This window comes from Canis lupus, chromosome 34 (genome assembly GCF_011100685.1).
Source record: "Canis lupus familiaris isolate Mischka breed German Shepherd chromosome 34, alternate assembly UU_Cfam_GSD_1.0, whole genome shotgun sequence".
In the NCBI taxonomy this organism is placed as follows: domain Eukaryota; kingdom Metazoa; phylum Chordata; class Mammalia; order Carnivora; family Canidae; genus Canis; species Canis lupus.
Genome location: NC_049255.1, coordinates 12,073,046 through 12,100,298, shown reverse-complemented (window position 1 = coordinate 12,100,298; position 27,253 = coordinate 12,073,046). Strand labels below are relative to the sequence as shown.

Genomic DNA, 27,253 nt, shown 5'->3' with positions numbered 1-27,253 from the left:
GTGCAGAGGTGGTTGCCCAGATGGACTGGAAATATGCTTACCTGAATGAAACACCATATTAACATGGTCACAAGAAACTTGCTGATCATTGGTTAGGAGACTCACAATCTCCACCGTGTTATCTTAGATTCTCAGAAGCATATGTATGTATATATTTCTACAAATATAAAAGAGGATAATTGAATAGAAAAATCATATTTAGAACTAGTATTTTGATTTGTGTTGTTGCTTTCCCTTGCTTCTGCAGTTCCTTGCTTTGAGGCTGTACCTCTTCAGCATTTCAGCTCTTGGGGGGCTTTCCAGGTGCCGGGATGAGTGTGGTCCCTTTGGCAGGCCTGTTGGGGTGGGCTGCCCTCACCACATACGCCGGGTGGAGGCCCCTGTTTGCCGCAGCTGCTCTTTTGTGCCTCTTTCCGTTGTGCCTGAACTCTGCCGCTGCACCCATAGTCCCTGGCTGACAGGTGAATTGTTCCTTTCCAGATCTCTACGCAGTACCCAGTGGTGGACCATGAATTTGATGCAGTGGTGGTAGGCGCTGGAGGGGCGGGCTTGCGAGCTGCATTTGGCCTTTCAGAGGCTGGGTTTAACACGGCCTGCGTCACAAAGCTCTTTCCCACCAGATCACACACCGTTGCCGCCCAGGTAAGAGAAAGGGTGGTTTAGTGGTTTGGAACCTGCACAGCAGGGCGCAGTCTCCTGCCACAAGCCTCCTTCCCACAACAGTACAGCCACATTTGTCTCCTTTTGCTCCTTGCACCCTGTCAGCTCACTCACCTTGGGTGTCTGTGCGTGTACTGCCTCCAGTCCCATGCTAGAGCCGCTCTGGAGCCTCTCACCTCTTCTCTGCTCCAGTTACACTCAGGTCTTCTCTGAGCACCCACCTTGCCCCCTGCCCACATTGTGGTTTGTCTTCAGTGTACTTCTTCCCCAATCTGAAATGAGCTTGTCTCTGGACTTCCTGTTTTCCCTGAATCTCGTGTTTATTGCCGCATCCTCGGCATGGGCCTCATTAACCATGATGGTGATGAGCTTTGCTGATGGCATGATTGTGTATGACAGAAGAATGCTGGTGTCTGCATGCTCAGAATTTAGGAAGAGGATAAAAGTATGGTGATTTTATAATTTAGTTTTCTCTCTTGGCACACTGTAGGTAGTACCCTAGTTGGGCATTCCAAAATCCTACTGGATTGTTTTTTTCCAGGATTTGGAACACTTTTCCTAATAGAGATAGCAGAGTATGTGGTGACTTTCCAGGAACCAATAAATCTACCCTGATTACTGCTGTAGCCCTGTATCCAGTATCCAGCAGTGTTCTTCAGGCACTTAGTTGCCCAGTTATTTTGTTCTGAAACTGTTTTTGTAAACTAAAAAATAAATAATTTATACCTTTGGAGAATACATTGTCTAAAAGAAAAAGTAGATGTAAACATAATTATAAATAATGCAAAATAATACAAGGTTCAGATAATGCAATATTAATACAATAGAAAGAGTAAGAAATGGATAGCTTAACTTGAATGCTGGTTCTAGAGAAAATAAGTTTAGTTGGGGGAAGGATAAGACAGGTGGGGCCTGGGAGAGTCTAAAGTGTACTTCCAGGGGTGCCTGGCTGGTTCCATTGGTAGAGTGTGAACTCTTGAACTTGGAGTCGAGAGTTTGAGCCCCACATGGGGTGTAGAGATGACTTTAAAAAAATCAAAATTGTACTTGTAGAGATTCCAAAAAGACTGGCTGTCTGTGGTCTGATTCTTACTAATAATAATAGCAGTAAAATAACAGCATCTATGCGTACACCAGGCCAAGTATTTTTGTGTCATTTTAAACAAGGTTTTCTCTATTCTGCTAGTATGCCGGTACTTCACATTTTTTTTTTATCAGGATTATGTTTGGGTTTACATTTGGAGGGGTTGGAGGAGAAAGAAGTAACTTGGTAATATTAGCTGCATGTCTTTCGCAGAGCCCCTGGCTCTGCTAGTGACTCTTCTCCTGGTAATTAAACATAACGGGAAATGGAGGCCCAGTAGCACCAAATGGGGAAAGAGTCCCAGTGTGGGTTGCTTGGTGACTGAGGAACAATTGGAAAACAGAGGGGGATGTAAGATACGCCTTTACTTATGAAAGAGGGGAGTTCCTCGGTTTTAGCTGGAGAGGAAGAATGTGCGTTCCACTTGTCCCTGTACTGACGTTTTCTGTGACTGAGTTCAGAGCACTTCTTGTCTGTAACACATGCCTGTAAATACCAGTAGCAACATTCTGTCATAAAATGATCCCAGACAGATTTGTTGAGTACCTGTTATGTGCCAGGTTGGGAAGTGATGAGCATTGTGAACCCTCCAGTTAGCTCTGGAGTTGGGCTTCTTGTCCCTTCTTAGGTGGGAGGACTGAGGCTGAGGGAGGTCCTGTACCCCTACTGCAGTCAGGTCCCTTACAGACAGTTAGGTTGAAAGCATTTGTTTTTTTCTGAACCCAGTTCTGGGATGAGCCTAGAAGATACCACTGGGGCCTCTCCTTGTAGCTTGTAAGGTTGCTGTCTCTTTGCAGGGAGGAATCAATGCTGCTCTGGGCAACATGGAGGAGGACAACTGGAGGTGGCACTTCTACGACACCGTGAAGGGCTCCGACTGGCTGGGGGACCAGGACGCCATCCACTACATGACAGAGCAGGCCCCTGCTTCTGTGGTAGAGGTAGTGTCCACGCATGGTCTGTTTCTGACACAAGAGAGGTTTTGAGGCAGATGTGGTCAGCCCAAAGAAGGGTATGAGAGGGTGCAACAGGGAGACCCTTTCTATTGTCAACCATTCAGTTCATTTAATGACAAAGTTTTTCTCTTTTCTGAAGTGTTGAGATTTTTATAGGACATATTGGTTTGGGGTTCGCAGGCTTATGTTGAAATTGTTACTGTAAAGTCGCCATGAAAGTCTTGATTCCTTCCAGGTGCTAGGTGTTTGTTTTTGTATTTCACAGCTGGAGAATTATGGCATGCCATTTAGCAGAACTGAAGATGGAAGGATCTATCAGCGTGCTTTTGGTGGACAGAGCCTCAAGTTTGGGAAAGGCGGGCAGGCCCATCGGTGCTGCTGTGTGGCTGACCGCACTGGCCACTCGCTGCTGCACACGTTGTATGGAAGGGTGAGGCCACCCTGGGTGCACAGGGTGACAGGACACACTCTGGTTAGGACAGGCGCGCGGTGATAAGTTGGAAACAGGCCACCCTGGGGACAGGTCAAAATGTCAATGTGTCCGCCTCTGGGGTCACAGTAACTTGGTAAGATGTGTGTAGTCATTATGAATTTAGAAGTGCCTATTTTAGAAAATTAAATTGATAATCGTTATACCGTGTTTGGACGGTGATCTGCTGCACTGCAAGTGTAAGAACAGAAAAAGTATTTTATGACTCAGTACCTCTGAGTTCCTGAACTGATTGATTTGTTTTAATCCTTAACTGTTTAGACTGGACTAACACTTGGGGGACAGTACTTACTGGATACTCAGGGCCTACTTTGGCGTAGCCAAATAATCAGTATTCTGAACTCTTGATTTCCATTATTGATTAGCGAATGTTAGGACAGGAGTCGCTTCTCTGGCTGCGTGCATCGACAGATATGTGACAGGATCTGCCCACCCTGTGGAATTGTGTGTCACATGGGGAGCTGGCAGTTTCATGAGGGTCCTTTGTGTTCACTGAGCAGCTACATTGTGTTCTCTGGTGCATGTGACACACTTGTGTCCTTCTTGTATTCTGATCATACAGCTGAGAGCAGGGTACCTTTTATTTTGTTAGACATCAGGGTCAGCCCTGTGGTTGATGTGAGCTGAAGTCTGTGACTCTTTTTGCAACCTAGGGTTTACACAGTCCATTTGTTACACACCAGATCAGGGCCTGTTCACATGAGCAGTATTGCTGAAATGTCAGTTTAACACCCTAAATGCAATTGAAACTGTGGGATCCTTGTTTTTCTTTCATGTTTTTTTAGTCTCTGCGATATGATACCAGCTATTTTGTAGAGTACTTTGCCTTGGATCTCTTGATGGAAAATGGAGAATGTCGTGGTGTTATTGCACTGTGCATAGAAGATGGGTCCATCCATCGCATAAGAGCCAAGAACACTGTTGTGGCTACCGGGTAGGAGTCTAACTTGTATTTAATTTCTGTGTAGGGAAGTTGGGTCTCAGTTTCCTTTTATAAAAATGGAAACACTACGGAATAGTGGTTCAGTCCCAGGTGGTGACCTAACCCAGGAGTATAATAAATTTTGTCAGCCTCAGTTCTCTATCTGAAAAGGAGACAATCATAGCACCTGCCTTACTTTGCACCTGGGAGGACCCTTGAAGAAACTGGGGTTGGATGGGATCCCTGGGTGGCGCAGCGGTTTGGCGCCTGCCTTTGGCCCAGGGCGTGATCCTGGAGACCCGGGATCGAATCCCACATCGGGCTCCGGGTGCATGGAGCCTGCTTCTCCCTCTGCCTCTCTCTCTCTCTCACTATCATAAATAAATAAAAATTTAAAAAAAAAAAAAAAGAAAGAAACTGGGGTTGGAGAGTCACATGACATTTTCTGGACTAACCTCTCTTTTGCTTAGTGGGTACTGTGTTTATACCAATTTTCTGGAGTAGTTTGTTCACATGATGAAAATAAGTAAATTCCATTTGATACACTGTTAGTCTTTTATTTTAAGCCTTTAAAAGCATGAATCCATAAACATTACAGCCTTCTGTATTAAAGTAGCACGTGCTTATCAGGGAAGTCACTCAGCACTAAAGTACCAATGAAAGTGCCTTCTCTGTCCCTCAGGCTCCCACCCAGCTGCCCAGGGTAGTGTATACAGACAGCAGCTGTCAGAGTGCTTCTGGGCTGCTCTGTCCACTCTGGTGCCATTAGAAAGGCAGACCTGATGGTTCACTGTGTGTCATGTTCTCTCCATGCTGGCATGTCTGTTTTCCAGAGGTTATGGGCGCACCTACTTCAGCTGCACATCTGCCCACACCAGCACCGGTGACGGCACCGCCATGGTCACCAGGGCAGGCCTTCCCTGCCAGGACTTGGAGTTCGTTCAGTTCCACCCCACAGGTAGGATGGGATTGCCTTCATGGGGTCAGGGATTTTCATGTCTTTTAAGCCCTCCACAGCTCTCAATGCTCCTCGGCAATTCCATACACTGACATGTTCTCAGAGCCCACCTTGTCATTTGCTCAAGGAGATCTTTCCCTGTCTCCCCCAAAGCAGCTTAGGGCACATCTTAACTCTACACCTACACCTGTCATAGAGCCATGACTGTTCAGTATTCCTCTCCCTGACTCAGTGGTCTGCTCCCAGAGGTGGGGGCCAGTACTGCTGTGTTCACAGTGCCTGACGCACAGTAGGACCTGGGCAGTATTTACAAGTGAATGTCCTCACAGCTGTGGGGGATGCTGTTGACGAGATGTGGCATGGGCACAGTCGCTGTAGGGAGGACATCAAGCTGTCCCAGTAGTAGAGTATAAAGCTGAGATGAGCTGTGGCAGACATGACCCCCCCCCCCAAGATGTTGGTAACTGCCCAGTCATGGACAGATTGAGCTCCTCTTGGGTCCTCAGACAGTTGAGTGTGCAAATGTGGGGTTCAGAAGGGAGGTCTGGGCTGAGGGTGCAGGTCTGGTTTGTTATCCAGAAGTGAATCAGAGAAGGAGAGATGAGTCTCATTCTGGACTTTCTTTCTGATTGCTTTTCTGATCTATCAACTGAGGGACACCACACTTTATGGCAGTACCACCCACCTTGCTACAGAACCAGATCTGTTTTTTCTCTTTGCTCTGTCAGTATATTTTTTCTGATCCCTGACAGATGAAAAATAAAAATGTTTAAGTAGTTTTGCTTCTTTAAGGATTTATTTATTTTTTAAAAATATTTTATTTAGGGACATCTGGGTGGCTCAGTGGTTAAACACCTGCCTTCAGCTCAGGGTGTGATCCTGGAGTCCCGGGATCAAGTCCCACATTAGGCTCCCTGCATAGAGCCTGCTTCTCCTTCTGCCTGTGTCTCTGCCTGTGTGTCTCATGAATAAATAAACAAACAAACAAACAAAAAATATTTTATTTATTCATTTGAGAGACAGAAAAAAAAGCATGAGTGGAGGGGAGAGGCAGAGGCATAGGAGTAGCAGACTCCCTGCAGGGCAGCGAGCCTGATGCCCGGCTCAGTCCCACGACCCTGGGATCACTACCCGAGCTGAAGGCAGACGCCTAACCAATAGATCCAGATTTATATTTATTTATTTGAGAGAGAGAGAGCGCGCGCTTAAGCATAGGGAGAAGCAGACTCCCTGCTGAGCAGGGAGCCCAACGTGGGGCTTGACCCCAGGACCCTGGGATCATGACCTGAACTGAAGTCAGACACTTAACTCATTTGCCCCATTACTGACGATTTTAGATACAAACTTTCCAAACTGTTTTTTTCTACCTCATCACAATTTCTTGGTATAAAACAACATTCTAAAATTAAAAGGAAGCCTGAGATATTTAACACGTACTTGGTTGTGTTGAAAGTTCACACATGGTTGTCATCGAAATATTCAGCCGAGCTATGTCATCACCACGGAGCTGAGCTTTCCCCTCCTGCTGCTTTGTCAGTACTTTTTGTTATCAAAACTTCACTCTTCCTTAACCTTTCCTTTGTCTAACTCTTTTAGGAGCACAATGCCCTTTCCATATCTTTTTCCTTTCCCCAAAAATGTCTTGAAAAAAATTTGCATTTGAAATACAGACCTAGCAATTGTTAGGTTATAAACATCTAATTAAATGGGTTCTTTGCAGGTATATATGGTGCTGGTTGTCTCATTACGGAAGGATGCCGTGGAGAGGGAGGCATTCTCATTAACAGTCAAGGCGAAAGGTTCATGGAGCGATATGCCCCAGTCGCAAAGGACCTGGCATCCAGAGACGTTGTATCTCGGTCCATGACTCTGGAAATCCGTGAAGGCAGGTGTGTCAGAGCGCACATGCATGCATGCACCCCTCCTTTCTCTTTGGTGGCTGTTGTTGGTGTCTGTATTTTAACATGGGCTGATGTGGCTTTTGTGTGTTTCAGCACCCACGCATCATCCCACCCAGCTCTGTGTAGCCTGTGTGTAGTTACCTTTGCTGCCCTGGGACTATCTTTTCATTTTTGATATTGCTCTAAAAACCTATATTTTGGGAAGTTTGGGTGGTTTGATGTGAATCTCAAATCTGGAGATCAGATTTATTGTGGAGCATCATTTGCACATGAGTGTTGTGAGAGAGACGGATATGCTTACAACCTGACGTTAGGATGTGGGCCTTTGATGCTGATTTGGGACCCTGTGTGTGGGCTCTTGTTTGCTGAAGCGTTAGGCTCTTCAGTGCCAGCACTGTCTCACTGTGGTGATGCTTGTCAGATATTTGGTGTTACAGCCTCTAGATACTTTCTATTTGCAGTTAAAGGACTTCTTAATGCATTTATCAAGGAAAACACATTGTAACTTTCTGATACTAGAGTATGAGCCTAGCGACGGCTGGATGTCTGTCCCAGTCCTAGGTGTGTCCCAGCACATACTCCACCCTGGCACATGGTAGGTGCTCAGAAATGAGGTGAGAAATGGATGGCCACAAGTGAGGAGAGATTCTGTACAGCATAAGAACAGTGGAACTTTATATGCTTCAGTGACTTCGTAATCTCATATTTTCTGTAATTACCATTCTTTGCCTCACACCATGATGTCCTTTTCCACCAGAGGCTGTGGCCCCGAAAAAGACCATGTGTACCTGCAGTTGCACCACCTACCGCCCGAGCAGTTGGCCATACGTCTGCCTGGCATTTCAGAGACGGCCATGATCTTTGCCGGTGTGGATGTCACCAAGGAGCCAATCCCCGTCCTTCCCACTGTGCATTATAACATGGGTGGCATTCCCACCAACTACAAGGGGCAGGTGACCAAGCCCAGACCCTTCCATGGTGGGGAATAGGGCAGGAATGATGAGCCCATCTCACAGTTGTCCCTTGCGAGCTCAGTTAGTGAAGACAGATGGTTTCCTCAGAAAGCACTGTGTTGTGTTGGCAACTCCCTTGAGTTGCTGCTGGAGGGCAAAGCGGGGCTCGGGTATATTCCAGGGTTCACATTCACTCTAATAGCGAGCAGTCACTGGTCACTTACTGATCCCTCCATGGTACATAGTCGTGGATGCAATGTCATTTGCAGCTTTTCCCTGTTTAGGATTTATTTTCCTTTATGATCTCTTGTTACTTTTACTGTGACCTTTTAAATTGTGTGCTCTTTATAACCAATACTTTGGAGTGGTTTGTAGTCCACCCAGAGCCTTTTGGTTCTTGACTTTTTTGGCCTTTCCTCAGGCAAGTGGCTGGGGATCTACTCCTCCCTTTATAGATGAATACTATGCTATATGCCCTTCCCTTTGTCTGAATCCAGAGTCCAAGTGTGGAAGTGAGAGGGTCAGTCAGGGGTGGTGAGTGAGGTTTTTAATGAGCAATAGGTGTGGGATTGAAATCACAGGTACTGCCATGTGGGATCCTTTGAGTATCCGGGCACAGATTCAGTTAGAGAGCTCCCTATATACAGAGTGGATCCAGTCCTTACCTGCCCTCCATCCTCTCTGCCCCTGCATGCAGACATCCCCTGCTGGGAAGCAGACGGGTACAAACTGTGCTCCTAAAGTCTTCACTCTTCCTCCTACAGGTTCTGAGGCACGTGAATGGCCAGGATCAGATTGTGCCTGGCCTGTATGCATGCGGGGAGGCCGCCTGCGCCTCGGTGCACGGTGCCAACCGCCTCGGAGCCAACTCGCTCTTGGACTTGGTCGTCTTTGGCCGGGCATGTGCCCTGAGTATCGCAGAGTCCTGCAGACCTGGTATGTGTTTTCTTCAAGTAGCCAGGCTATTTCAGGAGGTGAGAGGTTACCATGTCTTGATTTGTAATTGGAAATTGCCTTAGTGATCCACCTATAAGTAAAGAAACAGTGGGGATCCCTGGGTGGCTCAGCGGTTTAGCGTCTGCCTTCGGCCCAGGGCGTGATCCTGCAGTCCCGGGATCAAGTCCCACATCGGGCTCCCTGCATGGAGCCTGCTTCTCCCTCTGCCTGTGTCTCACATGAATAAATAAATAAAATCTTTAAAAAAAGAGAGAGAAAAGAAAGAGATTTCTACAGTAATAGACTTGGGACTCGACACAGGCTAGGTGTGGGTCCTAACAGTTTATGTAGAGGGTAACCTAGTTTTGGTCAGGTATTGTTTTGCAGTTATTATGTTCTCCTTAGAAAAGTCACTATGGGAATTGTTTTGAGGAGAAGTTTATCACACAGTGCTTGCTCAGTATAAATTATTTACTTGCTATGAAATATTTTAAAGAGTAGGTGTGGGGGCAGCCTGGGTGGCTCAGCGGTTTAGCTCTGACTTCAGCCCAGGGTGTGATCCTGAAGACCAGGGATTGAGTCCCATGTCAGGCTTCCTGCATGGAGCCTGCTTCTCTCTCTGCCTGTCTCTGCCTCTGTGTGTGTGTCTCATGAATAAATAAATAAAATCTTAAAAAAAAAAAAAAAGTAGGTGTGAATATATATAAGTTCTCAATATTTATGGAAAAGTAATTTAGGTTCTTAAAAAATATAAATAATCTGTTAAAGGAGAACATAATGCACACAAAACAGAGCATTGGGTCATAGCCCTCCCTTCCGTGATACAGTGGATTTCAGTCTGTGATTCTGTTCTTCTGGCAACTTAAAATAATTTGCTGAGGAAAAAACACTCTGTGCTGGAAGTGTGAATCCTTCTGTAAATGGGACGCTTACTGTTGCTATGAGCTTCCAGAGGGTCTTCATGTGGGTTACGTTGGCCCATTCGTTCACGACGACATGTTAGGTGAAGACACTGTTCCCCAAGGGAGGGTTGTGGGATCCCTGGGCCCCTCTCTTCCCGTTATGCTTCACTGGTGGTAACTGTTTAGTCTCAGTTGTTCTGTTTTTATCAAACAAAAGTTTTTTTATGGATTTTAACTCTTACTGTCCTACTAGTTATATTAGCCCTCAGTATAACAAGCTGCACTCCCCTTTATATCTGCAGTTAGCAGATAATATAACGAAATGGACAGTTATGTTTTCAAACACCTTCTCTCTTGCTCTGACTGCAAGTCCAGGCTAAAAGGCAGAGGTAGGGCCCTGTGCCCATTTTTGCTGCAAAGGCAGGAGTCAAAACCACCTGGTCTGACCCCCAATCTAGTGCTTGTCTCACTGTAATGGTGAAGCCTGAAATAAAATCCCAGGGCAAAGCAGAAAATTCAAAGTTCCCTTTTTTTGGAAATGAGAAAAAGCAAGTTTTATAAGAATATCTTATAATTTAATATCTGAAAGATCAATGCATACTTTAAAAAATTTTTTTTTGACTCAAAAATAAAAGGAACAAATTCCTTGTTCGTGCAACAGCACAAATGGATCTCAGACATATTAAGTTGTATTAATCAGGCTCAAAAGGTTTCATATATCTGACTATTTATATAACATTATGGAAGAGACAAAACTGAGGAATAAGCTGGCTCAGTGGTTGCCATCCAATCCTGGTGGGCCTTGTGCAACTCTGATATCGTATCTTAATTATACTTTTAAAAACAAAGGGAAGGAAAAACACTATTACTTTTAAAATGTGAATATTTTAAACATACTGTACCCTAATTATGTACCCTAAATGGGTACCCCAAGTAATCACTTTTCTAATACATTACAAACAAAAGCAGAAGAAACCACAGCTGGCCTGGAAGAGCTGGGGTGGTTTGCATGATAGACCAGTGCCCTCACTCCTTGTAGAGAGCTACTGTGAGCAACCCTACTTTGCCTGCAAATCCTTGTTTCCTCATTTCATACCTTGTGCCCATATTACCTATGGAAGAAAATTCATTTCAAACCATGTCATTAAAAAAACAACATCTTTAAAAGTTTTCAAAACATTTATCTTTTTAGAAGTCAGAAAAGCATACCTTGAGGTTTAGTTAAGCAGGTGCAAGGGCCCGAATCAGCAGGAGACTTTTAAACATGCCTGGCCAGGCCCTCCCTCTCCCTTGAATGAGAACCACCATTGGTAGGGGTGAGGTGTTTTGGCAGAATTGTTGGAAACTGCTCACTATTCTGAAGGTCAGTTTTCCCTTCAATAGAGTAATAATGCCAGGTTTCTTTGCATAAATCTAATTTTTTAACTTAGGAATGGATTCTGATTTGTTCATAGATTTCATATTGGATACCTACTCTTTGCCAGAAATTTTGTTTTTAAGTTTGCTCTTTGGCCCCAAGTCAGTATGTGGTTCTTTAGGGTTAGGGCAGTCCAGATTATGTGTATGTTTTCCAAACTCCAATAAATTCTCACTTTTTGTCTGTGTGTTTTTTAAGGAGATAAAATTCCCCCGATTAAACCAAATGCCGGGGAAGAGTCTGTCATGAATCTTGACAAACTGAGATTTGCCAATGGAAGTGTAAGAACATCTGAACTACGACTCAACATGCAGAAGGTAAGCCCTGCACACGCTCTGGAGTGTGCAGGCTGTGTGTCCATAGCCTTATGCTGGGCTCAGAGCGAACAGCAAAAGGACATGTTCTACACAGCAAGCTGGAGGTAGCAGCCCAGGGCAGACACTGCAGTTGTCTATGTCCCAGGTTGTTTGCATGCGGCTTCCCTTCTCAGACCCTTTCTGCTGTCAAGTGTCCATCAAAGTCTAGAGTGGGAGGGATAGTGGAAGATCTGAGAAGCTCCGTTCCCAGCTGGGAGCTTCCTTGCAGTTAATCCTACCACCACAGCCAGCTTCTAGCAACTCTAGGTGATGTCTTTGAGCTGGTGCATTGAAGCCCCTAAATAAAATCGGGAGGAAAGGGGAGCATAGGTGAGACATACATGAGACAGTCAACACTCCATTATAAAACAGGCTTTATGTTAGATGAATTTTCCCTACTGCAGGCTAACAAGTGTTCTGGGCACATTTAAGGTCAGCTAAGTGAATATTCAGTAAGTTAAAGGTGTATTAAATACATTTCTGACTTACACCATTTTTAACTTTCATTGGGACATAACCCCATCAGAAGTCAAAGATCTGTATGTGCCTCGTAATCTGTGCACTGGTTATTGTCAGAATATTTACTTTCTAGATCAGCACATCTGATGGGCTGTTCTCTGAGGATAGGAACATGTGTCTTTGACCACATGTAAAGAACTAAATCTGCATTTTATTCAGCTTCGATGTAATATAAAGCACTACATGTGGCTACTGCATTGGATAATGCAGGGTTAGAGCAATAAAAAAAGTATGTAAGACAGCTAGGGATCACCAGATTCTTCTAATACAGGGATTCTTGGTCCACAAATGAGATCTCTGTCCAGTTGAAGTCATTTGCAAGATTTCTGTGGAGACGTTTTCCGAAAAGAGGAAGTCCCTTTTAGTTCTATCCTGAAGCGTCCAGTGGCACAAACTCTAATCATCAAAAGAAAAAAGTTGCATACTGCATACTTCTGTAGGAACTTCAGAGAAGTTCTGGGCTTTAGGGAAACTTCCTGGAAAGGTAAGGCGAATAGTGCGAGTGAAAGGCAGAGGTTTGTTTTAGGAAACCAGCCAAGAGGAACTGAGCAGAACTTTTGCAGGGTATTGATACCGGGGAATGGCCACCAGCTACGACAGATATAATCCTTGCACTATATAGTAGGAAATTCTATTTGGGTGTGGAAATGATGAACCCATGATATTTTGAAATGGGAAGTCCTAGAAACATTTCCACCAAGTAAGGCACATACAGATCTTTGACTTCTGATGGGGTTATGTCCCAATGAAAGTTAAAAATGGTGTAAGTCAGAAATGTATTTAATACACCTTTAACTTACTGAATATTCACTTAGCTGACCTTAAATGTGCCCAGAACACTTGTTAGCCTGCAGTAGGGAAAATTCATCTAACATAAAGCCTGTTTTATAACAGAGTGTTGACTGTCTCATGTAATTTATCGAATACTGTACTCAAAGTGAAAAACAATGATTGTATGAGTGCAGATGGTTGTTTACCCTCGGGATCTAGTGGGAGCTACAGCTGCTGCCACTGCCTGGAGTCATATGAGAGTGTATGTTGCTGCACAGTACTAGCCTGGGAGAAGATGAAAATTCACAATGCAGTGTCTCTGAATTGCAGATCACTTTTGCACCATCGTAAAGCTCAAAAATCGTAAGTCAAACTCTTCTAGATTAGGGACCATCTAAACTGTTACCTGCTGTGTGCCAGGCAGTCTTCTAGATGCCCAGTCATCTGAAGAGAATAAAAAACGCTGCCCTCTTGGAATGTGCACTTGAGTTGGAGGACTAGTTTTTCTGATTTCCAGGTGATACTGTGAGTGATAGAAATCAGTTACGTATTGAAAAGGAGTGGACAAGTATCATTACTTACAGATACAATTAAAAATCTCAAGGCAATAAGTGAGAAACTCATAAAAACAAGAATGGAGATATCTGTATAAAAGATTCAAAAGTAGCTTTCCAACATGCCTGCAATAATCCATTAGAAAATCATCTCATTCACAGTGCAGACCAAAAGTTTAAAATGCCTTGAATAAACCTAACCCTAAAGAGTATGAAAAGATGAGCACTGAAGAATATAAAAGAATGTTTTAACTAACATTTACTAGATTCTAAGATAGTTTTTTCCATTTCCTTATCCTGAAAGGCCAGAACATTTGATAGCGTGCATTACAATTTTAAACTTATGTATCATTGTGGGGCACCTGGGTGGCTCAGTCTGTTAAGTATCTGCCTTTGGCTCAGGTCATGATCTCAAGGTCCTGGGATTGAGCCCCATGGAAGGCTCTCTGCTCAGCAGGGAGCTTCCCTCTCTCTCTCTCTCTGCCCCTCCTCTCTTTCTTCCTTTCAAATAAATAAAATCTTTAAAAATAAAATTATGTATCATTCTAAAGAAATAGATGAGATGTCTGTTAAATAGAACTAAATCAGTGAGCTATGTTAGTCTATGGTAGAGATGAGTGGCAAAAAGTGGAGTCTAGGAGTAGGCCCAGGCACACGCTGTGATTGAGCATGAGATAAAGGGGTTTTTTAAGAGCCATGAAAAGTTATTCAGTAAGTGATAGGAAATAAAGGTAGATCCTAAAATAAATTTCAGTTTATTTAATATCTTTATTGCATAAACAATACAACCATATAGGAATTTGACATATGAGAGGTATTTACAAGATTAACCAGAAGCCCTCTTTTTCCTCTTCTTCATGACCCTCCACCCCATGCTCACTGCTGACCACCTACCTCATTATCTCAACACTTCTTAGTTTCTGTCACCAAGGGGTCATCTGCTGGCTCTTAGAACATTTACCACTGGATCTCAAGAGTGGGGCAAGACCATAGGAGCTGCTGTCTCCTTGGGAATTTGAAGATGGAGCCCTTATGCTCTTTTGCCCACCATTCAGTATGCTAACCCTCAAGAGTAAGTCCGCTTGGAATCACAGATCCTGGCTGAGTTCCACAAACTGCCTTCCCTAATTGGAAAATATTCCACTTTAACTAACACATATGGATCTAAAATGTGTACTTAATGGCAACATAGAAGCATTTTTTTAAAGCTTTGGTCAAAACTTCATTTTAACTTCGATTTATGATAAAATTCTCAAGGAAGCAGGTATAGAGGGGATGTACCTCAATGTAATAAAGGCCTTATATGACAAGTCTGCAGCTAGGGTCATACTCAGTGGTGAAAAGATGAAAGCTTTCTCATCACAGGAACAAGACAAGGGTGTTCAGTCTCACCACTTTATTCAACACAGCACTGGAAGTCCTGGCTAGAGCAGTCAGGCAGGAAAGAGAAATAAAGCCATCCAAAATGGGAAGGAAGAAGTAAACGTCACTATTTACAGATGTATCAAATCACATATGACACTGACACAGACCCCACAAAAAAACTTAATACAAATTAGTGAATTCAGTAAAGTTGAAAGGTGCAAAGTCAATACATAAAAACTGTTTCTGAATGCTCTGAAAGAGAAATTAAGAAAGCAATCCCATTTCCAATTGCATCAAAAAGAATAAAATACGTAGGAATAAATTTAATCAGGGAGGGGAAAAATATATACACTGAAAATTCTAAAACATTAATGAATAATGTTGAAGATACAAGTAAGTGGGAAGATATTCCGTGCTTGTAGGTTGGAAGAGTGAATATTATTAAAATTTCCATATTTCCTGAAGGAATCCACAGACTCAGTGCAACCTTTATTAAAATTCCAATGGCATTTTTTACATAAATAGAACAAAGAATCCTATATTTGTATGGAACCACAAAAGAACCCGAATAGCCAGAGCAATCCTGAGAGAAAGACAAAGCTGGAGGCATTTCTCTCTCCCTGATTTGAAACTCTATTACAAAGATATAGTAATCAAAACAATAAAGTATTGACCTAAAAGCAGACCTGGAGATCAATGAAATGGAATCGAGCCCATAAATAAACCTATGTAAATATGGTTAATTAATTTACAACAAAAGAAGAATATATGATGGGAGGAAAACCATCTCTTTAATGGTGCTGGGAAAACTGAACAAGCCGCACACAAACAAACACATCTAGATCACCGTCTTGCACCATACACGGAAATTAATTCAGTGGGTTCAAGGCTTGAATATGAGACCTGAAACCCATAAAACTCCTAGAAAACATCGGCAGTAAGCACCTCATCGTGGTCTTGGCGCTGAGTTTTTGATTTGACACCAAGAGCAAGGGCAGCAAAAGTAAAGATAAACTATTGACCACATCATAGTAAAAAGCTTCTGCAGCAAAGGAAACCAACAAAATGAAAAGGCAGCGTACAGAATGAGAAGAAATATATGCAGATCATGTATCTGATAAGGGACTAAAATCCCAAAATATGTAAAGAACTCTTACAACTCAATAGCATAAAAACAATATAATAAATGGACAGAGGATATAAACAGACATTTCTCCAAAGAAGGCATACACATGGCCAACAGATACATGAAAAGATCCTCAACATCACTGATCATCTGGGAAATGCTGATCAGAACCACATGAGGTATCATTTCACACCTATCAGAGATGGTTAGTATCAAAAAGACAAGAAACACAAATGTTACATTGGCAAGGATATGGAGAAAGGGGAGCCCTCCTGCACAGTTTGAGGGAATGGAGATTCGTGTAGCCATTATGGAAAACGGTATGGAGGTTCCCCCAAAAAAATTAAAAATAGAACTACTGTATGATCCAACAAATCCACTTCTGTGTGTTTATCCAAAGGAACTGAAAACACTAATTCCAAAAGATACCTGTACTTCCAATCTATTATAGCCACGATATTAAAATAGCCTAGATGCCTATTGGTGGATGAATGGGTAATGAGGATGTGTGTGTATGTTACATATACTTTATATATGGCATATGTTTTATATATAAATAATTATTGAGGCATAAAAAATGAACTCTTGCCGTTTGTGACACCATGGGTGGGCATAGAGGGCATTATGCTCAGTGAAATAAGTCAAAAACAATACCTTATGATCCTACTTATATGTAGAATCTTAAAAAACAAAACAAGAAATTGAGCTCATAGAACAGATTGATGGTTGCCAGAGATGGGGAGTGGGTGAAAGGAGACAAAAGGTACAAGCCTCCAATTAAAATTAAATTAAGTCCTGGGGCTTGTAGTGTATAGCATGGCAATTATAGTTAATAACACTTAATTACATCTTTGAAGGTTGCTAAGAAAGTAGATTTTAAAAGTTCTCATGGAAGAAAGAACAAACTTCATTATAAAATTCAGAGTAATGGATGCCTGGCTGGCCCAGTCAGTAGAATGCATGACTCTTGATGTTAGGATTGTGAATCCAAGGCCCACATTGGGCCAAGAGCTGGCTTGCTTACATACTTACTTACATACATACATACATACATAAAATTGAGAGTCATAGATTCATTCTGAATTTCATAGGTTTTAAATTTAATTTACATAAATATTTTATAAAAAGTGAAATGCAGGGGTGCCTGGCTGGTTCAGTCAGTGCAGCATGCGACTCTTGATCTTATTAGAGTTGTGAGTTTGAGCCTCCCATTGGGTGTAGAGATTACTTAAAAATAAAATCTTAAAAAAATAAAAATGAAATGCGTAAGAAAAAAGCTAAAGGGTTTACCAGTTTTAGTCCTAGCTGCTTCATGTGAATTAAAGATTGACAAATGGTATTTTATGTTCCAGTCGATGCAGAGTCATGCTGCTGTGTTCCGTGTGGGAAGTGTGTTACAGGAAGGCTGTGAGAAAATCAGCCAGCTCTATGGAGACCTAAAGCATCTGAAGACATTTGACCGAGGTGAGCATTCCATGGGGCCCTGCACACAGTTGGGCTGCTGGATATTTGCAAGACAGACTGCCTCAGAGCCCTGTCTGTCCCAGTGCGGAATTCACTCTGCCCACAGCTGCAGCCTGGAGGACCCAGTTAACTGGATCCTATCTCATGAGTACTCGGTGTGTCCCTAGGAATGGTCTGGAACACCGACCTGGTAGAGACCCTGGAGCTGCAGAACCTGATGCTCTGTGCACTTCAGACCATTTATGGAGCAGAGGCCCGGAAGGAGTCACGTGGCGCTCACGCCAGGGAAGATTACAAGGTGTGCCCTGACCACGTACCCCTGTGCACATCATGCCTTCTGTCCACTGGCATTGCTCAGCCCCTATCCCTGCATTTTCTCTACATTTCACTTCATTTTCCCACGAGTAAATTGAAAAAAAATGCCTTTTTTTTTTTTTTTTTTTTGCCTGATAACTTTCATGCTTTGGTATCACTGTGTTTAGTATCAGCATGACCTTTTTCTTGCCTCAGATCGGCATTTGCTGCTGCCAGTAGCAGCATCTCTAAGCAAAACACACCTGACTTACCAGATCAAAGATTAGTATGCAGTCTGAGTACTATAGCCAGAAAATAGTAAAATGAGAGATAAATCATTATTTGAGACCTGACTTCATTTTGGGTCACTTTTTAAAAATGATCTGTTTTGTTGTTGTTGTTTTTTTTAAGATTTTATTTCTTTTTGAGAGAGAAAGAACACAAGCTGGGGGTGAGGAGGAAGAGCAGAGGGAGAGGGAGAAGCAGCCACCCAGGTGCCCCATAAATTACATGATTTTTATGCAGAGTACAGTTCAGATTCTTCCAGAACAGAGACTCAGCGTATGACAGGAAAATGGGAAGGAAATAGGCACTTGAGGCCAAATACAACTTCAGGATGCAACATCAGCAAGGCCTGAGCCGCTTTCCAGACACACAGGCTCTGGCCCAGGACCAGGTGATGTTGCTGGTAGCAGCCTCGTCCATCAGCAGGACAGAAGCACATGGGGAAATTGGCTACAGGAAGAGGATTAGGTTCTGATTTACAGTGAAATTCTGTTAATTTGCCCTCCACCGACTGGAGCTGGATTAAAGTAAGATTGACTAAGTGCATTCGTCATGAGTACTGAGGACCAGAAGCTTCTCCAGGCTGCAGGTGGGTTGGGTGTTCCTATGGCAAGAAACAGCCAACTCGTTTCATTGAGTCACAGCAGAGATGCAGGTGGAAGCTGCTCCCCCTGGGAGAGCTTACCCCAACGGATATGTTTCCAGATAAGGGAAGGTGCCCCACTTGCTCCCAGGTGAGAGGTCTTGCCTCTGTGCACCTCCACACTTGCCTCTCTCAGCAGAAACAGCCAAGTGTTTGAACCTTTTGTTTTTTTTAATTTATTCATTTATTTTTATAGAAAGCATCTTTTTTTATACTTTCATGGTTTTTTTTTATTTTAATCAATTATTTATTTATTTTTAAGATTTTATTTATTTATTCATGAGAGACACAGAGAGATAGGCAGAGACATAGGCAGAGGGAGAAGCAGGCTCCATTCAGGGAGCCCGATATGGGACTTGATTCTGGAACTCCAGAATCACGCTCTGGGCCAAAGGCAAGCACTCAACCACTAAAGCCCCCCAAGGCGTCCCATATTGTTACTTTTTTTTATTTAAATTTTAGGTAGTTGACATACAGTGCAATATTAGTTTCTGGAGTAGAATTTGGTGACTCATCACTTACATACAACATTCAGTGCTCATCACAAGTATCCTCCTTAATGCCTGTCCTCCACCCACCTCCCTCAATCAACCCTCAGTTTGTTATTATTTTTAAATTTTATTTTTAAGTAATCTCTATACCCAACATGAGACTGAAGCTCAACCCTGAAATCAAGAGTCTCATGCTCTACTCACTGAGTCAGCCAGGCGCCCCTGGTTTTTAATTTAAGTGGCTCTTGTATGTCTTACTCATTACCATGTGTAGTATTCAGCTTCTTTTTAAGCGTTTTTTAACAAAATTTTAACATAATTGCTAGAACTGAAATATTTGAATGAAAAAAACTGAAAGAGAAATTAAAGTCACCCAGAATACAAAGAGACAAAATATTTGTTGAACTTTTAAGTGCATGAAAGATGAGGCTAATTTCTGTAGCCACCCCCCTAGTAGTAAAAATGGAGCTCTGGGCTCACAGTGATGCTGAAGACCCACTGCCTAGCTCTGTGGCCTCAAGCGGGTCCTTCCCTGGTTGGGACTCGTGCTATGGAGACTCTGGAACGGGAGCCCAGGGTGGACGGGCACTCGGAGGATGTATCACAGGTCTCATCTCTCCATCCCACCTGTGTCTGGGACTTAATTGCACTGTGTTTCTTACTGTGTGTTCTCTTAGGTCAGATATACACAAAATGGTTTTTCATTAGGGATTGTACACAAGAAGGGACATGGGTTGAAAAGTGGACTAGGAGCACCTGGGTGGCTTAGTTGGTAAACCATCTGCCTTCAGCTCAGGTCATGATCTTAGGATCGAGCCCTGTGTCTTCCTGCCCAGCAAGGAGTCTGCTTCTACCTGCAGCTCCCCCTGCTTGTGTTCTCTTGCTCACCCTCTCTGTTGAATAAATAAAATCTTAAAAAGAAAAATGGACTAGGAATGCCAGCTCTCTGTGAACAAGTTCTGCTTGGGACACTGGATACCTCTGTGTTGAGTGGGATCCAGGGGATTCACATCAGACTAGTCTCTCATGTATCATTTTAATGAGTTTGCCATGTTTTCCAGTTATATTGCCCTATTAGAGAAATAAGAAATTTGAAGTGTATTTGTTGATGGTATTTTCTGAAATAAACTAATTTCCCTGGCCTCAGGTGCGGATTGACGAGTATGATTACTCTAAGCCCATCCAGGGACAGCAGAAGAAGCCGTTTGAGGAGCACTGGAGAAAGCACACCCTTTCCTACGTCGATATCAAGACTGGGAAGGTATGTGGGGAACGTGTCCTGCTCACGGATGCACTAATGACTGTGCCGTCCCATATATTCTAGAGTACAACTTATGATGGGCTGGGAGAAGCAACATGGATTTAAGTCCCTGTTGGCAGACCTGAGACACTACTGAAAAGGACTCTTGTTGGGCTTCTCTTGGAAACAGAATCCAGTGTGGATGGGTGGTTTAGAAGTGCTGGTCTTCCACAGTTGTAGCACCTGGCAGGGAGTGCCCAAGGCTTGGTGGCAGGGGAGAGGATGATTCTGGAGCCCAATGAGAGCAGGTCGTGGGGTGGGGGCAAGGTGGGGGGCATTGGCTGGACCATCTGGAGGCAGCCTCAGGGAACACGGAGTATGCTGTGTAGCCCACAGCATGGGCCCAGCACAGAGCAAGCAGAGGAGGGGGTGCAGTGGGCAGAGTCCTGGGACAGCCAGCTTAGGTTGCAGTAGAGCCTCACAGTCTTATTCCACCAAAGCATAACTCATCCATTTGCCATTTCTGCTGGACATTAAGAATCAGAACTAAGATATAAAGTGTTACTTGAGCTTTTCAGACTTGTAAGGGAGAGTCTTAATCATTTATGTGAGTCTACAGAAATAACGTGCTTTGCTGCCATCACTTAATACAGAGAGCCTAGTGTGTCTGTTATTTCAAGTAGGCAGTAACTTTCATAATTTTGCGTGAAGGCTATTTTCTGACAGTGTATAGAAAGAAATGAGACTTTCTCTCGGTACAGCCCTGTTTTTAGTAATGTTCAAGGGTTTTTGAAAGTATTAAAGAAACTTTTAGCAAGTAGAAAAATAAACAAAAGCCATGTTTGTAAGCTCACCAGTCAGAGATATCCTTCATTATCATTCTGAAATATTTCCTTCAGGTTTTGCATGTATACATACACTTTTCCTGATACGCAGGTATATAAATACAAATAGAAAAACTTTTGGTAAATACAGGGTTTAAGCATAATTAAAGAATGATAATATATGCAAGGTTTCACTTCTTGAGCATTTGTGTAAAGCATCAAGAATTTTATACATTGTTATTTTAGTTGCTGTATTTCATTACATGGAGTTACCATAATTTACATACCTGGTCCCCTATTGTACGTTTAGGTCATTTTTGAGTTTGTTACTGAAAAATACTCCACAATGAGTATTTGTGATTTTAAGTTCCTGAAATTTGTCTACAAATAACTTTTATAGTGAATTTTTCAAAAAATATACAAGCGAATACTGTTTTTATGTTTTTCCACAAATTTTAACTTACTGTAGATTCTTCTTTTTAAGGTCTCATTGGAATATAGACCTGTGATCGACAGAACTTTAAATGAGGCTGACTGTGCCACGGTCCCTCCAGCCATTCGCTCCTACTGATGAGACCAGAGTTGACCAGCTTTTGTAATTATGTATAATAGCTCATGCGTGTGTTCATATCCTAATTACCTTTTTAAAATCCTGTACTCAAGTGAATAAGGAGTGTCATTGGAATAGAGATCATCTACCCGGTAGCCAGAAGCTTGCTAGTAATCAACAGCCAGGAAGTGTGAATGAAGCTTACCTTTTGCTTCATCATCCTTGTGAAATAATAAAACTGGGCATGATTCTTAAATAAAGCATAAATTACAAACTTCTATTTCCAAGTCCATTTAAGAACTTGTACTATTTGACTTGAGGCATGTTGTTGACCTGAAAGATCAATATCCAGAAATTTTGTTGTGTAGTTAAGTAAAAATGACTTTTGGTGCTGACAGCACATGAAGAAAACAAGCATCTCCTCCTTGTTCTTAGTAAGCAAATGGTTTAATATGTGAACATGCATCCTAAGGTATTGAAGTCACCAGGTACTAAAGGAAATAGATGAGACGTACAAGGATTTCTTCCTTCTCTGCTTGCTTTCCAGTGCTGCTCAGAGGTCCCTTTCCTACACAGTACTCATCATCTCTGGGCTGGCTTCTGTAGAATCCAGTCCACTTGCACATAGAGGCATTGATTTTACTGGCTGTTTCTCCGCTTTAGGAACTGTCTTGTAAATATGTAAAACATTCACGTTTTTTCAGAGTCTGTCATATTTAGAGCTAACCTTGATTGTCTCTGCATCCCCTCCCCCATAGCACTCACTTTAGTTATCTTCCTAGCGAGTGTTTTAAGAGAAAAAAAAGCAAATCTGTATTTGCATTATGATGTATTGACTATTGTGCACACCATGTCTGCATATCCTTTTTTTTTTTTAAGATTTTTTATTTATTTATTCATGAGACACGAGAGACGGAGAGAGAGAGGTAGAGACACAGGCAGAGGGAGAAACAGGCTCCATGCAGGGAGCCTGACGTGGGACTTGATCCTGGGTCTCCAGGATCAGGCTCTGGGCTGAAGGCGGTGCTAAACCACTGAGCCACCCAGGCTGCCCATGTCTGCATATCTTATCATCAGTAAGTCTTCTTCCTTTAGCTGCATGAATGTACCTTACCGTCCAGTGGTGGACATTTGTGTTCTTTCCAGTATTACAGACACCACAATGAGTAATTTTGTGGGTGAAGTCCTTTTCTTTGAGGTGGAGTCCTAGAATTGCTATGCAATGCACATGTCATTCTGTTAGATGTTCCCAAATTCTGTTTCCCAAATTCTCTTGTGTTGGAGAAGAGTCACTATTTCCCATGGCTTTGCAAAGAAAGTATGATGGCAAGTGTTTGGATGTCTGCCAATCACATAATGAGAAATTTTATCTTAGTATAGCTTTTCTCTTTTTATTTCTTTCCTTGGTGGGGGTTAGCATTTTTCACAGTTCTTTTGAGGTATGATTGGCAGAGGTAATAAACGCATTCACTAGCCTGAGTTTCTGGCCCCTTTGTAATCTCCCTCCTTTATCCACAGCAGTGCACAGGGAACCACTGATCTACTTTCCATCATTAGAGATGAGCTCACGTGCTCCAAAGTACATATAAATGGAACCATACAGCATGCACTCTTTGATGTTGATTTTGTTGGTTCATTCACATTGCTGCACAAGCAAGAGGATGGGTGTGTTCGTGGCTTGAGGGCTGCATCCAGGTGTCAGCTCCTGGCTCTACTCTACCACTACCACCAGAGAGAGACCCTGAGCAGAATCACAGGTGCTTGGGGCAAGAAGGTACAGGTCTGGTGAGTGCTGGGGGAGTTCCAGACCATGCAGCATCGAGTGTCTGCAACCCAGCTGCAGATCAAATGGTGACTGTCACAAGAGGAGAGTGTCATTTCAAGTGGCATTAGAACATAGAACTTCTGAGTTTACAGTTTCAGTAAACTTTAAGGATAAATGAAACCACTAAGAAAGCCTATGTTTCATCAGCAGTCTTACTGTTACTAGGGATATTGGTGTTCATACTTTGAAATTGTGTAGTGTAAGTTAAAGCTAGTAATAAGTATAAACTCTTCTTTGTTCCTTTATATATATTTTTTTGTTATTTTTAAAAGATTTTATTTATTTGAGATTGAGAAATCACTAGTTGGAGGGGCAGAGGGAGAGGGAGAAGCAGACTCTCCACCAAGCAGGGAACCCAACGCAGGGCTCAATCCCGGGACCCCTATATCATGACCTGAGCCAAGGCAGACACTTAACCAACTAAGCCACCCAGACACCCCTTCTCTGTTCTTTTTAAAACACACACACACACACACACACACACACACACTGCCCCTCTCTGCCCCAGTAGCAGTGGGCTCTAAGCACCCTGATTGTGGGGTCTGCTTACCACTGCCCTCTCTCCCCCATAGCCACAGATTGACTATATTAAAAACATTAGTATGTTCATTTATAATGATAGTTTAAAAACTCAGCCAACACTGAGCAAACAATCACTTTTGGAAGTAACTAGGGCACTAACTACTAATACTGAAAATGGACAATTAGAGGAAAATAGTGAAATGGTTATCCTGCCTTTAATCCACAAATTGCCATTCAGGATAACCTAGTTGATTAGGAAAAGTATTTTATGGATAATAAAATAGATAAAGGAGTAAGGAATGATAGCATCTAAAGACCCCGTTTCTGCTATCCCCAGTGTGGTTCTGGAAATGCATGTGGATCAGAGTTGCCTGGAAGGATTGTTGAATAATTCCTGACCCCATCCCAGGACTTCTGGTTCAGCAGGTCCTGGGGTTGGTCCTGAGAATCTGCATGTGTAGTATGTTCAGGGCCCACCCTTTGAAAACCACCTGTTTGGGGTGATGTGGTCAACAAACATGGAGATGATTTTCAGAAGATAACAGGTGGAGAGATGACTGACAACTTCAGACCTCCATGCTAACCAGTAGATGAAACAGCGTGCCAAAGAATATTGCAGAAGTGGAAGTATAAATATGGGCATCTAAACATCATTTAAGTGTTAGGACAATGAATGAAAAGCTGGCAAAGGCAGGTACCTGAAGCATAATTAGATGACAGAAGGGCTGATTGGTTTCAAAGAAGTAACTGAGGCCCTGGCTTCCTTATATCTGCTACTTTTCAACCAAAAGTCAACCTGTGGACCATTTTTATGAACATTCTGAAACCAAGAAAATCACGGGAGTAGGTCTGGAAATACAAGTTCCTATGGGACAGAATATTTCATACTGGTAATATGGGTTTTTTTTTGTTTGTTTGTTTTATTCATGAGAGACAGGCAGAGATGTAGGCAGAGTGAGAAGCAGGCTCCATGCAGAGACCCCAATGTGGGACTCTATTCCGGGATTGCTGGATCATGCCCTGAGCTGAAGGCAGAAGCTCAACTGCTGAGCCACCCAGGCATCTCTGTACTGGAAATATTTTGTACAATGTATATTCAAGGTTCTAAGAGAACCCACATGTTAGGGGAATTTACAGAGCAGAGAAATTTTTTTTAAATGTGCATCAAGGTAAAAAACTAGAATACTATCCAGAGAGATGTGGTTAATTTCTAATATGGATCAAAAGCAAAAAATTAAGATACAGTACAGTACTCTTCAACTGTCCATAGCATTAGCCATAGCCACATAGCTATTTAAGCTCACCAAAATTACATAAAACTTAAAATTACATTCCCTAGTCCCCTTGATCCATTTCAAGTGGTCAGTAGCTACATGTGGCAAGTGGCTGCCACACTGGACAGCAGAGCAGTCGGATTGTTGCAGAAAGTTCTGTTCACCAACAGCAGTATACACAGTCACTAGTGTATTAAACAGCACCTATGATAAATTGGCCACTACCTAATATAAAACCTGAGTTAAATAAAAAGTGGTCAGTCATTCTCTTTCATACTGAATTCTGACAATATTGGTTGGAAAGGAGGCGGAGGCCTGGGCACAGCTGGCTCCATCCCCTAGAATTCTGCACCAGAGTCTGTAAAAGGGAAGTGACAGAGAAGGTCTCTAGCGTGTAAATGTCACAGTACAAGTCATTGGTGGTCTTGATGAGAAAATAAGGCACAAATGACAACTCAATGTGCCTTCAGAGGGAAAGCTGTTAGGGTGGATACATACAAAGTGTGTGTGTGTGCGTGCGCCCATGCACACATTCACACACACAAAAGAATGGACATATAACTTACTTGGTCATCCCATTTGTTTAACATTTGAGAGTTCACTATATGCCAAAGACATACGATGAACAAGAGGGTAGACTATGAAGTGTTAGGAATGCTAGCACCCAGAAATAGCCAATGTTTAAAAAGTTCTAAGGGTAATAAAAGGCATTTTCCAACTGGCCCAACATTAGATACATTATGTGCTAACGTTAATGGGAGGAAGAGAGCAGTGTTGTCTTTCAGTTTATTTCTCTCCTCTCCCATCCAGGAGCACCATCTACTTGGAAAGCTTAGAACAGACCTGGTTAAGAGGGAACTGAATCCCAAGATAGGCGAGGGGATAGTGGCAAGTACATTAATACTTTAAGTGATTGAGTCTGTAGAACTAGGCAGGGGCTAGGCTGCATCTTTCTGCTGGCGAGGAGACGGTCTCCCCTGTGGCTGCGCATCTCTGCCATGAGGCCACAGGACTCCAGGCAACACCGTCCCCACCAATGGCAGCAATTCACTGAGAGGACCCCAAGGCTTAGGCCTGCCCTAGCAGTATGGCCCAGGTGCTGTGCCCCACCCGACCTGTTCCATGCAGACAGTTGGAGCCAGTGGCTCATTAGAAATCAGGGCTGAGGGATCCCTGGGTGGCGCAGCGGTTTAGTGCCTGCCTTTGGCCCAGGGCACGATCCTGGAGACCCGGGGATCGAATCCCACGTCGGGCTCCCAGTGCATGGAGCCTGCTTCTCCCTCTGCCTGTGTTTCTGCCCCTCTCTCTCTCTCTGATGACTATCATAAATAAATAAAAATTTATAAAAAAAAAATGAATGTTTAGGAAAAAAAAAAGAAATCAGGGCTGAGGTGAAGGGAGGGACTGCACCAGCCAGTGTCTCTGAAGACGCCTTCTAGAATCATCTGTACCTTAGTGAGTTACATTGTTGGGGGGCAGGGCAGGATTGTCTTTAAGCCTTCGTTTCCTACTACTTAATCTCCCTTTTAAGAGTCAGCCTTGCCCCACAGGATGACTCCGGGAAGCACACGGAGGCCTGGGCTACAGCTCCTTGCCTGTTGACCAGGCCCACCATGGTTTTCTGGTCAGGAATTTGTGTACTTTGCAGCTGATGGCCGTGAGGTGCTGGCCTGAGGACCCCACGAAGTCCCTGAGTCACGAGGGTGCGGTGTGACCCTGTGGGCCCCGCTGGCCACGGGAAAGGAGTGTGGCTTGGCCTTCCAGGGCAGACAGCACACAGCGACACCCGTGACCCGGCCCCGCCCGCCGGGTGGTGTCTTGGAAGTCTCCCCGCGAAGTGCGCGGCAGAATCCTAGCTATCAATTTTGTGCAGTTAGGAGCCCGAGATGGGACACAGACCACAGATGGACTTCAGAAGCTGTGGAAAATTCCAGAAAACATTGCTCAGCGAGTACTTTGTGAGGAGAAACG

The 27,253-nt window shown here is 43.2% G+C and overlaps 1 protein-coding gene across 2 annotated transcripts in view; it reads left to right on the top strand.

Annotated features, from left to right (window-relative positions):
* Window positions 1-21,941, top strand: part of SDHA (succinate dehydrogenase complex flavoprotein subunit A) — a 29,439-nt gene extending 7,498 nt beyond the window's left edge. For both annotated transcript variants that reach the window (XM_038583389.1, XM_038583390.1), the window contains exons 3-15: window positions 481-642; window positions 2,542-2,685; window positions 2,966-3,130; window positions 3,976-4,124; window positions 4,946-5,070; window positions 6,791-6,959; window positions 7,729-7,924; window positions 8,689-8,860; window positions 11,378-11,496; window positions 17,223-17,334; window positions 17,502-17,632; window positions 20,195-20,308; window positions 21,596-21,941. In XM_038583389.1, the coding sequence (XP_038439317.1) occupies window positions 481-642; window positions 2,542-2,685; window positions 2,966-3,130; window positions 3,976-4,124; window positions 4,946-5,070; window positions 6,791-6,959; window positions 7,729-7,924; window positions 8,689-8,860; window positions 11,378-11,496; window positions 17,223-17,334; window positions 17,502-17,632; window positions 20,195-20,308; window positions 21,596-21,682 (1,845 nt within the window). In that variant the 3' untranslated portion in view covers window positions 21,683-21,941. The remainder of the gene's footprint in view (window positions 1-480; window positions 643-2,541; window positions 2,686-2,965; window positions 3,131-3,975; window positions 4,125-4,945; window positions 5,071-6,790; window positions 6,960-7,728; window positions 7,925-8,688; window positions 8,861-11,377; window positions 11,497-17,222; window positions 17,335-17,501; window positions 17,633-20,194; window positions 20,309-21,595) is intronic.
* Window positions 21,942-27,253: the final 5,312 nt, after the last annotated feature.